Here is a 12193-nt window from a genome sequence, read left to right as displayed (position 1 = left end):
TAATCGGGCGAGATGGTGGTGGACCAGAACCTTTTAACTTCCCACCTTTGCTCAAATTCAGTTCTGGCTCCCATCTTTCTGCCCTGGTGGCAATTGAGGTCCTTCGGTTATCAGTTAATTTCCACTTAAGGTCCTGCCTGAGTTGTAATTATTTTGGTTCTAGGCTGGGTGGGAAGCGATTGCCCTTGCTGACTAGTGAACCAGTGTGGGCAAGTTCTAAATTTGGGAGGGGAAATCAAAGGACTGGATCTAAGCAGAGAGACAGCTTTGAGAATCATCTCTTCTTCCAGTTCCACCCTGCCCACTCTCTGCAGCCCCCCCCCCCCCCCCCCCCCAAGCCCAGAGTGTCCCCCTAAACCACACCCCCAACAGCATTTAGTGAACGTTCTTCCATTATGGGAGGCCAAGGACTAAACACCAAAAAACACTATGGCCTGTGCCAAAAGCCCAATCACCATTGCTAGAAGATCTAGCAGTCTTTCCTAACTTCATAAGCCACAGGTATCTCTTCTTCAGAACTCCTGCTTTTTGAAATTGTCTGAAGACAGCAAAATCCTAGCAGAAACTGGGAAATGCATGTTGGGATCTGAAAATCATCATCAAGAACTCCCTGCTCAGGAAATAGCTGGATACAGCCCCCTATATTCAGCGCCAACTGTTTTTTGAAACTCAGCATACAGACAAAGTAACCAAGACCCTATGGTTCAGATTTCTTGCAGACCTGTGTGGGGAGTTAGGAATATAAGTTTTGTGGATAAAGATGATCTAAATAAATATGAATAGCTTATAGGAATTCCTAGTGTCAGCCAAGGGCAAGAAATGCCTGAACATGTTGAATATACTTAGGTAATGTGTTAGGTAATGGTCAATGCCCATATGGAATAATTCACTTCAAAAATTTGAAAGAAGGGAATTTTTCTTTTCCGAGACAATTCTACCTCTGATTTTAACTCCCGGGGGAGTTCTGCTGACATCATACCTCCAGCACACTTTGGAGATTTTACATCCCTGAGCCTGACTTACATATGCGCGCATCAATCTCCCATCTGATTCCCAGTGGGAACAGCTTGCAAACAGGAAATTGGGAGCAGGATCTTACACACTTAGATAACATTGCCAGCAGTCCAAAGGAACAGGTCCTGGGAGGGAGCCAGGGAAGCAATTAGACGAGAAGTTGGGAGAATATAGTGGAATAGTTTCTAAGGCTGAGGAGGCCCAGGGCTTCTACATGGATCTCAGTGGAGTTATCACACTCCTCCTGGCCGAGAAGAGAATGCAAAAATTATGGTGCCTTGCCTGTCAGAGTGCCTAGCATCTCTGGATCTTCTTGCTTCATGGTGGCTTGGCAGCATAGCCAGAGTGGGTTCCTGAAACAGACCTTCTGTAAAATTTAACATGATCAAGCTTGATATTCATATTTGGAAGAGGACCCTACTACCTTACAGCATAAAACCCACTAATGAAGAACAAGAACAGGCTGTTTTTGGTCCTTTGAGAGTCTGCTTTGCTTTTCATTACTGGCATGGCTGATCATCTACCTCCACTCCACCTTCAGGCACTAATCCATATCCGTTAATTCCTCAGTCCCCAAAAATCCAATCTCTGTCTTTAATTTCCACAACAATTAAACATCCACGGCTCTTTTGGGTTGAAAGATTCACTACTGGTTAAGTAAAAGGAGCAGGGTAAACTTGCAACCTGTGTGAAAGCGTTGGTACTGGGGAGTTGAAGTTGCTGCATCAATTTTGATGCTCAGTTTCTGCCAAATGGGTAGGGTTAAAATTGACTGACTTATTCGGTGGTGATTGACAAAACAACAATAGCCCTTAAACAGCAATTAGGATCTGGTTGGATTTAGGAACAATCTTTCTTTTGCTTCTTCTTTGCAGCTCGTTTGAGGAAGACTACGAATCAGATGAACTATCTACCCCAGAGCTCAGCAACAAGATGGACAAACTTGTCATTTCTGACCTTCCGACATAAATTCAAAGCTAGCTCAGCTGCTGGACAGTCAGAGTGACCAGTAGACACCAACTTTAAGAACTGACCATTGCTTGGTCAGACATGTAGAGAAAATAAATTGTTTATATTGTTGTTTTTGTTGAAGAGATTATGCTAGATTTTATATCAGAACAAAAGAAGTACATGCTTACTGTGTGCAATGAAATTTATCCAAAATCAAAAAAATACTGTCTGTTTGTGCAATATGTCTTAAAATGCAGTGTTATGTATATGGATTTCTACAAGATGTCCATTGCTACATTTGTCCAAATTTAATTATTGCTTATTCTTCTAATTCCTCCCATTTTATTTTCTTGTTCACATTTCAGAGTCATCATCTTTCCAGTATGAATCATCCATTATTCAGTGCCTTATCAAGGCTTGGTAAAGTTCATTTCTTCGTATTTGAAATCTCACACTGTGATTTTTTTTTAAATGGTTTCATTATCTGAAGACAGTACCAGCCAAATGGGCTGAAAAACCTAACGTAAAGGCCCAGCTGGATAAAATGATATGTTAATTGTTTGCAGGAGGCAACACCAAGACATTTGCATTCATATGGCTCTTGAACATAGTAAAACATCCAATCAGCACATGCTGCATTGAATGGAAAATATGTAATGAAATGCACAGTATCAGACCAGCCAGTTGGCTGGCCCAAAGGAGGTAGCCAAATTTCCATTTTCTTTACATGTTCTATATTTCCGCATTTGTGGAAGTTTCTACAAATTGGAAAAGAGAAAAGTTTTTTTCCTTATAAGAGCGACTCAGTACCTTGCACTTGCTCAGTGAGTTCAATTCACAAACTTCCCAAGGAAACCTTTTTGAACTTGCACCTTGGGCTCTTGTAGGCACCTCTTCCTACTTCCATGTGCAGTTCCATTCAAGTACCTGTATTTGCCTGACTGCAGTCTGCACTTTTGATGCACTCCAATCGCTGCTACTATGAGGATACCTTCTTTAATTCAACAACCCTGGCTTCACAGTTTAGATGCAGTTTAAATCATATTTACTGACTGAGGAATTCGTTTTTGCCAACTATAAATTCACAAATATTTTGTCTCATTACTGGTCCACTTCAGTTTTTACTCAGTCTTAAAAGCTTTTCAGAATCTAATCTATATTCACTCAAGTGACAAACAGGTGTGATTATTGAACACGAATCTTACCCCTTCAGAGACCAAAGTCCTTAAAACTGTAAAGTCATAAAACTCCCTGTCTCAAAACCAGAATGAATTCAGAATGAAAACATATCAAGGTGCCTTCTGTTTCTGAATGTTGAAGGAAATTTATAAATTTAGCAAATTCAATGTCACAAACATTAACTAGTTAATCATGAAGAGAGTGTAAGTACTAATATTAAAAGGTCAATATGCGTTTGTAGGAAAGGCATAGTAATCGTTTAGCCAATTCAATTCATTTTTATTCTGATATCTGCAAATGGCAGGTTTATTTAGAAATGTTGTACAATATATAGCGGTTCTTGGTTTAATGCATGAGGTCACTATTTCTGATCTTTGGCACTTTCCCACTTGCTGTTGTATTCAAATTTCCATCTGATATTGAGCCATTGAGTCTGATATTTAATCGACTTCACTAGGCAATAGCCTAGGGGTATTATCACTAGACGATTAATCTAGAGACCCATATAAATGTCCTGGGGACCCGGGTACAAATCTTGCAGATGGTGAAATTTGAAACCAATTAAAATCTGGAATTAAGAGTTAATGTTAATAATGAAACTGTTGTTGATTGCCTAGAAAACCTCATACTCTTTACTGAAAGAAGTCTGACCTAAATCCGACTTCAGACCCACAACTGCCCCGATCAGTTAGAGATAGGCCAACATTTATTGCCCATCTAGTGATGCCCACATTCTCTGAATTAATTTTTAAAATGATGCTTCTGGAGGCAGGGAGATTCATTTTGAACACTGAAAATCTCACTGGGAGCCCTTAAAATTCCTTTTAGTCTAGAATTTCCCAGTCTTTACAAAATATCTTTCTCCTCTCACCCTGGCCATTTTATTTGCAACCCATAATGAGTGTTTCAACAACTGACAATGAAGAAAGAAGCAACTCGATATTACAATGCTGAGTAGAGAAAAACATTTTGATTTTCAAGTAGGATTTTCATAGACTAAGGCAAAGGTACGATTAGGTACTGATTAAAGGCTATGCATTATATTGTTAGATATGAATTGACTTTAGTTGAAAGCGTCCTCTTTTCTATCATGTATCAAAAATACTGCGAACAGAAGACAGGCCTTTAATTAGAAAGTTGTAATTGAGTTGGCTGATAATATGCTTAACTTGGGCTTGCTATCTGTTCTCCCTATCATCCTAACAATCTTCCATTAATATCTACGCTGGATTCCTGATTACTGATACATATTCAAAAAGCACAGAACATGCTGGCAGTATAAAGCAGGTCCTTCAGAATAAATCACTGAAGGCTAACATTGCAAGTGCAGCAAGCTATTAGGACAGCTAATAGTCTGTTCACCTTTATTGCAAGAAGCTCAGAGTACAGGAGTAGTGAAGTCTTGCTTCAACTATAAAGGAGCTTGAGGAGACCTGAAGTACTTTGTACAGTTTTAGGCTCCTGATCTAATGAAAGATATTGTTGCCATAGAGGGAGTGCAATGAAGATTCACTAGACTTGTCTCCAGGATAATGGGATTTTCCTATGATGAGATCTTGGGCAAACTAGGCCTGTATTCTGTAGCGTTTTAAATAAGGAGAGGTGATCACATTGAAACATATAAAATACTTAAAAGAATAGACAAATAGATGTAAGTCTGATGTGTCCCCTGGCTGGGGAGTCTACAACCAGGGTGCATAATTTAAGAATAGCGGTTACCACTTAGTTCAGAGATTAGTAGTTTTTTTGCTACTCAGAGAGTTCTGACCTTTTGGAATCGTGTCCCACAGGAAGCTGTGGAAGCTCAAACTTTGAGTATTTTTCAGGTTGAGCTTGAAGGGTTCCTGTTTACCATTGGCAAACAGGTCTATGGGGACGGAGTGGGTAAAATGCATTGAAGTGTTCAATCAGTTACGATTTTATTGAATGGCAGGGATGGCTCAATAGGCTGAATAGTCTACTCCATTTCCATGTCCAACTCATTAATGTCCTGTTTGTGATTGAATCTTTCTTACATACACTCTGTCTCCCTCTCTCTCTCACACAAAAACACGCACGCACACAGAATCTCTCGCATTCTCTGTCTGATTTGATTAGATTAGATTCCCAACAGTGTGGAAACAGGCCCTTTGGTCCAACAAGTTCACACCGACCCTCCGAAGAGAAACCCACCCAGACCATTCCCCTACATTCACCCCTGACTAATGCACCTAACACTACAGGCAATTTAGCATGGCCAATTCACCTAACCTGCACATGCTTGGATGGTGGGAGGAAACCGGAGCACCCGGAGGAAACCCACGCAGACACGGGGAGAATGTGCAAACTCCACACAGACAGTCACCCAAGGCTGGAATCAAACCTGGGTCCCTGGCACTGTGAGGCAGCAGTGCTAACTACTGAGCCACCGTCCAACCCCAAAGGTCTATAACGACACACCTCCCTCTCTCTTTCACACAAACACACACATCCCAGCCCCCGACAGCTTATCACTATACTAAAGGGATTCCTTATTTTTCAACTATGCGAGGGCTATTCTCATGCCTGTAACTTCTCCATATCATTGTACCCTCCTTCTGCCTGAATCAAAATACTATTCAAGATTATTTCTGAGTTTGCTGGAATATCATATTGTTGCTGCCTAGACGTGCCATTTTCTATCTACAAGAAGTTCTGTACATACAGAGGATTACACAGCACAAAACCATTAATGCCAACTTTAATTTATAGAAATAGATATTCTAAGATTTTGTTGAAAATTAACATTGTGCTGTTTCTCTAATGAACTGCCAATTTGCAGCAGCAGTTTTATGTTCGGGAGGCAAGCTGAAAATCTTCTTGTCACTACAAAACAAAATCCAGCAAGATTATATTGTAAACATGGGGACAAATTTAGTATTTTGAGATGACTGCTGCAACATTCTGGAATTAACAAAGGTACCATGCACTTTTCATTTAAATGTACTGCCGAAATACTATACCATAGTCAAGTGTAGTTGCTGATGGGAATCACAATTGAGTTTTTCTTTTCTCTGAACTTTGTTCTTTCATGGCCTGATTGCAGTCTTGATGTCAATATAATCTTGGAGTATGAGAATTTGTTTATTATTTGACTTTGTAGCCATCCATTGAATTTGATGTGTTACCCAGTTCTGAAGTGGGGCATTACCCCTCTCAGCATCCATTGGTCAAATACTAAAATGTAACTTCGAAACATCAAGTCTTATGAAAATGCAAATTAGGAGCAGGAGTAGGCCACTAGGCCTTTGACCTGACCTACCCTTCAATAATATCATGGCTGATCTTATATCTTGTACTACCTCACATAGTCATTTCCATTTCCTATAAAGACTAGGAAATGTCATTGTACCTGTGCATGTTGTGCAAAGAAAAGGGCATTTTGTGATAATACACTGCCCAAACACATGTCCGCTGAAGCGCTGTGTGGTGTGGGGCCCTTCAGTTGCTATATAAAGAGGTGGATGTGATTGCTGCATCGGCCAGATAAAATATGTTTGATCTTCAGCAGATTTAGTTCCTGTGACAGCTGACAGGCTTTTCCACATAGGCTATTTCAGTATTTCAACTCAGTGGAAATCTCCATGTGAAATTCCTTTGAGGCAAATTCACTCCATCCATTGGCTTAAATTTTAACTGAAACTGCAGAAGTAGTCGGAACCCTTTCTCAATTAAGCAAATATTTGTTCTGCACACATGCTTCATTTGTTACCTATACATTTTCTCTCTCCGAGATCTTAGCCATTTTCTGTATGTTGCTGTGAGAGTAGTTTTATCCAGTAGGTTTACATCTGTTTGCGTGATCCAGTTTAACACTTTATTTACCAAGGCTTAACAATATTGACAATGGATGGAAAAGACCTGGGAATTTTCGCTCAATCTATGATGTGACAGCCTAATTAACTGGTAATGATTCATGCCAAGATTAAAATACAGTGCATTGCTTACTGGCCATACAAAAGCACATCATGTGTGTAATCACTATAATTCAGAAAAGGTGCGAGCAGTATAATGGATGATTGCAGATAGGTCATGACACACTTATGTTTTAGTTAAAGATCATAAAAGTTCAGCTCAGCTCCAGGAATTATTTCAATTTAGCAATTTTGATCAGATATTATTATATAAAGTGAGGTATATAAATTGCTGTCTGTGTTTATCTCCAGCACTGTTCTTTGGACTGTTTTGAAATTCCCCAAAATGTTCTGTTTGTTTTTATTAAAAGATGTTCATTTTCTTTCATTAGCTGTTGTTTGGCGAAATGCAGGTTCACTTACAGTAACTAAGGAAGGAGGTCTTGATTATTTCAGTTGTGAAACAGATCCCATCAAATCAAATTTAGTCCTCTATCAAAGCAACCTATTTCTGAAGGGGAAGAGGAATCTAGAGAACAGTGGTTCACCAAGAAACGCGTGCTGAGCCCAACAGCAGAGAATTGGATTATCTTTTATCAAATGCTTTGAAAAACATAAAATTGTTGACACTGTGATAGATTCAATGGCATCAACTAGTACCTCATTCTTGTCCCCTTGAATTTGGGAGTTGCATGCAAATCATATTGGAAGCTGTATTTTGTACCAATAAATGTTAGTTCCTTGCATCTGAACCCAGGGTTGAATGCTGGATCCAAGATTGACTCTTGTTAGCTCTTGGAGGTGTTTACATAAACTTGCCATCAAGTTTAGGAAGGGTAAAATCCGTGATAATTCAGAACATGCATAGTCTGTGATAAGAATGGTTTGATGGACTGAAAGACCAATGTTTTTATATTGGAAAACAGCTTTTTATTATTTCGTTGCATGGGGATTAATTCACAGCATGTAAGTTTATGATTCCCGTTCTCTCACATACAGAATAAACCAAATGTTATGTTCCAAGTTCTACCTCCCGCAAAAAAGTCAGGAAATTCCAACTTTTGAAACATAGTTATAGTTGAAAACTCCTAAGACCATGGTCCAATTTGACCTTCAAGGTCCTGAACTGGAGCACTAGCCAGCAAAAAATGAATGCCTTGGAATGAAATACCTCAATCTGTTATCTTAGCACTTTTAAAATAAATAGGTCAATGCCTCTGCTAAAATAACCAAAAGTAGAGTTTTGGACAGCTGCATTAAGCAATTATACTGGGTGATTTCGGGGCATTTGACTTTGGTCATGGAATAATAAGTTTCTAGGAATGATTACGGCACAGTTATCAACTCAAGAGTAATTGGTTGGAACCAGAACATGGTCTATTTTGTACCCTTTATCAGTAGCTTTATTACAGGATTACAGCTTTAAAATCAACCCAGGGGTCTGCTGCTTTTAAAAATATGCACTGTTAACATCATAGGTGTTTCATTATTCAGCTTAGCAATTCTTTTTGAATGAAAGCAGCTGACAGTGAATACCAGTACCTGCCATACAGTTGATAGATGATGACAGTGACATTATAGAAGACATAACTGTGACATATTCACAACAAGTTTATTGAAATATAAGTAATTAATTATTAGACTGAAGTATACTATACAATCACCTCTGAGACACAGATTCAAACTGAAGGCAGACCAATAGGACAAAATGTTTCTCTTTAAAATAAACTATTCTAAGACTCAGATTTTTAAATCAAGATGGGCAACTTCTAATGGGTTAGTGTGTACAACACATGCTCTTCTCAAATTAGCATCCTGGTTATAAAAATAGCTGGGAACTAAAAGAATTCATGTTACTTTTACATGGAAGTTAATGCATATTGTTGGGACAACGTAAACGAAACTATTGCTTTAATGCCAGAATTGAAAATATCTTCCATTTTCCATCTTTTTATTAAAAGAACTAATTAAAATTGATTTGAAAAACAATTAATATAGCCATTATTTAGTATATGTATAAGATTTGAAGCAATAGTGCAAAATATACTGTTCAGATAAAACTGTGATTTACTAATGACTTGTCAGGGTTAAAACAACTGCATTTTGCTAACTATGAAAAATGTCTTCCTCTATTTACCATTAACTGTAACAAAATTACAATACATTTACAATTGCCATCCTAAGCAAAGGAAATTTTTTTCCCAAGTAGGTAAATCTAATTTGTACACAGTAATTAAATGGCTGTTCATGCATGACAAGATATTAGCAGTAAAATACTATTTGAAGTGACTTGGAAATGAATGTTTTGTTAAAAGGTGACCAGAACCAGTATTAAATTGCACAAAGCTAGAAAATGAGAGACATAGGGCAATATGTTGCACTAAAAGAATGATTTGTTTTGGTCAGCAGGCCAGAATGCAGAGGCACCAATGTTGATGTACAGATTTACCTGCACTGTGATCTTAGTTACATGCTTAGTTGCAAAATGGGATTGATCCTAGTTTGTCACTTATTTAAAATTTGCCTGTTTTAAGGGAATTATAAGCATTGAAAAACTTTTCAATTACACCCCAAATCAAACAGACTGATTAGTGTGAAAATAAATTTTAACATAACTTAGTTGTGAAAAATTCTCAAAATATGAAACACCTTATTTAAGTATCTTTCCAAATTTTCTCCATTGTGACTGAGAATGAGGCAAGTGATGAGAGGGGCTGATGACTAACAATATAAATGTTTGTGGCTCTATATATGTATAGTTAATTGCAGTGAAAAAGATTTTTTTCCCTTCCTTAGCCCCATTCAGGTGAAGTGGCCATCAGTTCACGTGGGGTATGAGCCTGCACCAGCACCCTGAAAGCTTGATTGTTCTTCAGTCTAATGTCCTTTTTGGAAGTGGAACAAATGTTTCACCTTTGGACTGGGATCTTGTACAAGACATTGCAAATGTATTTTAAGAGGCCCCTTTTTCCCTGTCCTCAGTTGCACATCTATTATGCAAAACTGCTTCTCCTAAAGATTTGTCTCTTGAGCTCAACATTGTGATAAATTATGCCTCCTGAACCCACTGACCACGGGTGTAATTTTAACCTTCTCTATTTCAAAGAGGTCAAAAGTAGCTATCACAGTACCTCTCTAAAACAGGACAAAGATATTTATAACTCCTAATAGTTTATTTTTCCTATTGATTACCAATTATGTAGCACCTTGATCTGGCAGCTTTCTTGAGTTGTGGCTTGGATTATAGTTTTTAAAGTAAACCCATTTGGGAGTTCTGATTATGCTAGCACTGGTAGTGATGTGGGCCTCATACTGTGTTCATTGAAGCCATACTGCAGTTAGCTGGGTTAAGATTCTATCCAAGAGCTCTCTTATTTGTGATGGGATATTTTATTACAGATCCTTATTTTCCTTCTGTTGTGCAATTAAAATTCCAAGAGGAAGAGGAACTTTGTTTATATCTTTTGACAATTTATTTTATACTTTCAGGAAACAAACCGCAACTTTCAGACCACAGTCAGGATATTTGAACCTTTTGGGATTTTTTTATAAATAGGAGGAAAGCCACATAGCCGATGTGACATTCATTAACTAAGATTCATATTAATTATGTTTTTAAAAACAAAGTAAGGTACCACTTTGCACTGAACACAAATTTCTCCCTTTTGCACCCGGTTTATTTTCTTGTTCACACTGCCTTGCAGTTCAGACTGTACCTCTCAACTCTGATGTTAAGTAGGATGTTTCAACTGTAAAGAATGTTTCTGAAGAAAGCAGCAGTGACAACGAGAAATAGAAAAGCAGAGAAAATTGACTGGGTTGGTGGGTCTACTAATGAAAATAGTTCCACAGTCAGCCAAGTCTGTGCTTTAAACACACTGCAGTTTGAGAGATATGGTTCAAACTGATTTGAAAAAAAATACATCTGTGTTCTTTTTTCTGTTGTATGATCTGTGAAACTCCAAAATGCACAAATATGGTACAATATTTCTGCAAATGCCATTTCTTTCCTGTTAACACTAAGTACTTTTGAAAATGTGCCTTATTTATAACCTTGATGTTTTAGATAATTAATGTGTACATGTGCGTAGAAGTACTTGGTTATCTCTGTTAGTAATGTAAAAAGTTGTCATCCTAAAAGTGTGAATTTTGTTTTGTCTATTCTGTGTGATTTGCCGATATAGAAACCTCAGCATTAGAATACATGTAAATTTATACACTACCTTCCCTTGTTAGGGTTTTCTTTTTATAAAAAAAAGGCAAAGGAAAGCAACTTCAGAGTTTGAGATTGAGATTAATGTTCAATTTATTCTTGATGATAAACTGGACAAATTTATATAATAAATATGAAAAGCTTCAGCGTAGTTGAGTAACACTTTTTCCAGTGTTGATTATTTATAGCAATAGGTCTTTTTTATCGTTAAAACATACTCATTATCCAGATGTGATACAATCTGTACCATATGATTGAAGATTTGAGTTGAAAGACTGCCATTTTTTTTTCACAGTAATTCTAGCTCTATGCAAACTCACTGGGGGCATCCATGAAAATGTGAGCTACTGTACAGCAACTTAAAAACTGCTCAATTTTTTAAAGTATTGTAATTGTTAATGATAAAAACCATTATAGAAATGTAATGAATAAAAGTTGTGTTTGTTGTTATGATGTGCTTTTTTGATTGCTGAAAATAATCATGTGGTGTGAAATATGCTGATTGTGTTATAGCATGGCTTTACATACGCTGAATTTGCTTTGGACTTTTGAAATTAAATAAAGACTTTTAAAGAGATTATAATTTTATTTCTTAATTTTGCAACCTTTCTCTCAATTTTCACACTTCATTCCCCAAGGTTTTCCATTCAATTACAGGAAATATCACATCTAAACTAAATTCTCTTTTTACACAAACAACATTGGCCAGTGATAACGGATCTTAATCCATTTCCTCTCCCTAACCTGAAGCACTGTGGGTAATTACTAACCCCACTGGTCCTCCAGACAAGATCAAATTTTGTAATTTTTGCCTCCAGCTGGGCATTTTACTTGATACAGCAATGTTTACGTGATTTTCCATAACTAACATGGAAACACAGCGGCTCAGTGGTTAGCACTTCTGCCTCACAGCACCAGGGATCGTGTTCAATTCCAGCCTCGGGTGACTGTCTGTATGGAGTTC

The 12193-nt window shown here is 37.7% G+C and overlaps 1 protein-coding gene across 5 annotated transcripts in view; it reads left to right on the top strand.

Annotated features, from left to right (window-relative positions):
- Positions 1–11806, top strand: part of ppp2r3a (protein phosphatase 2, regulatory subunit B'', alpha) — a 342270-nt gene extending 330464 nt beyond the window's left edge. For all 5 annotated transcript variants that reach the window (XM_072572892.1, XM_072572891.1, XM_072572893.1 and 2 more), the window contains one exon: positions 1890–11806. In XM_072572892.1, coding sequence (XP_072428993.1) covers positions 1890–1983 — 94 coding nt within the window. In that variant the 3' untranslated portion in view covers positions 1984–11806. The remainder of the gene's footprint in view (positions 1–1889) is intronic.
- Positions 11807–12193: the final 387 nt, after the last annotated feature.

This window comes from Chiloscyllium punctatum, chromosome 6 (assembly GCF_047496795.1).
Source record: "Chiloscyllium punctatum isolate Juve2018m chromosome 6, sChiPun1.3, whole genome shotgun sequence".
Lineage (NCBI taxonomy): Eukaryota > Metazoa > Chordata > Chondrichthyes > Orectolobiformes > Hemiscylliidae > Chiloscyllium > Chiloscyllium punctatum.
Note: the sequence above shows the minus strand (reverse complement) of the source record. Positions and strands in the feature narration are given on the sequence as shown.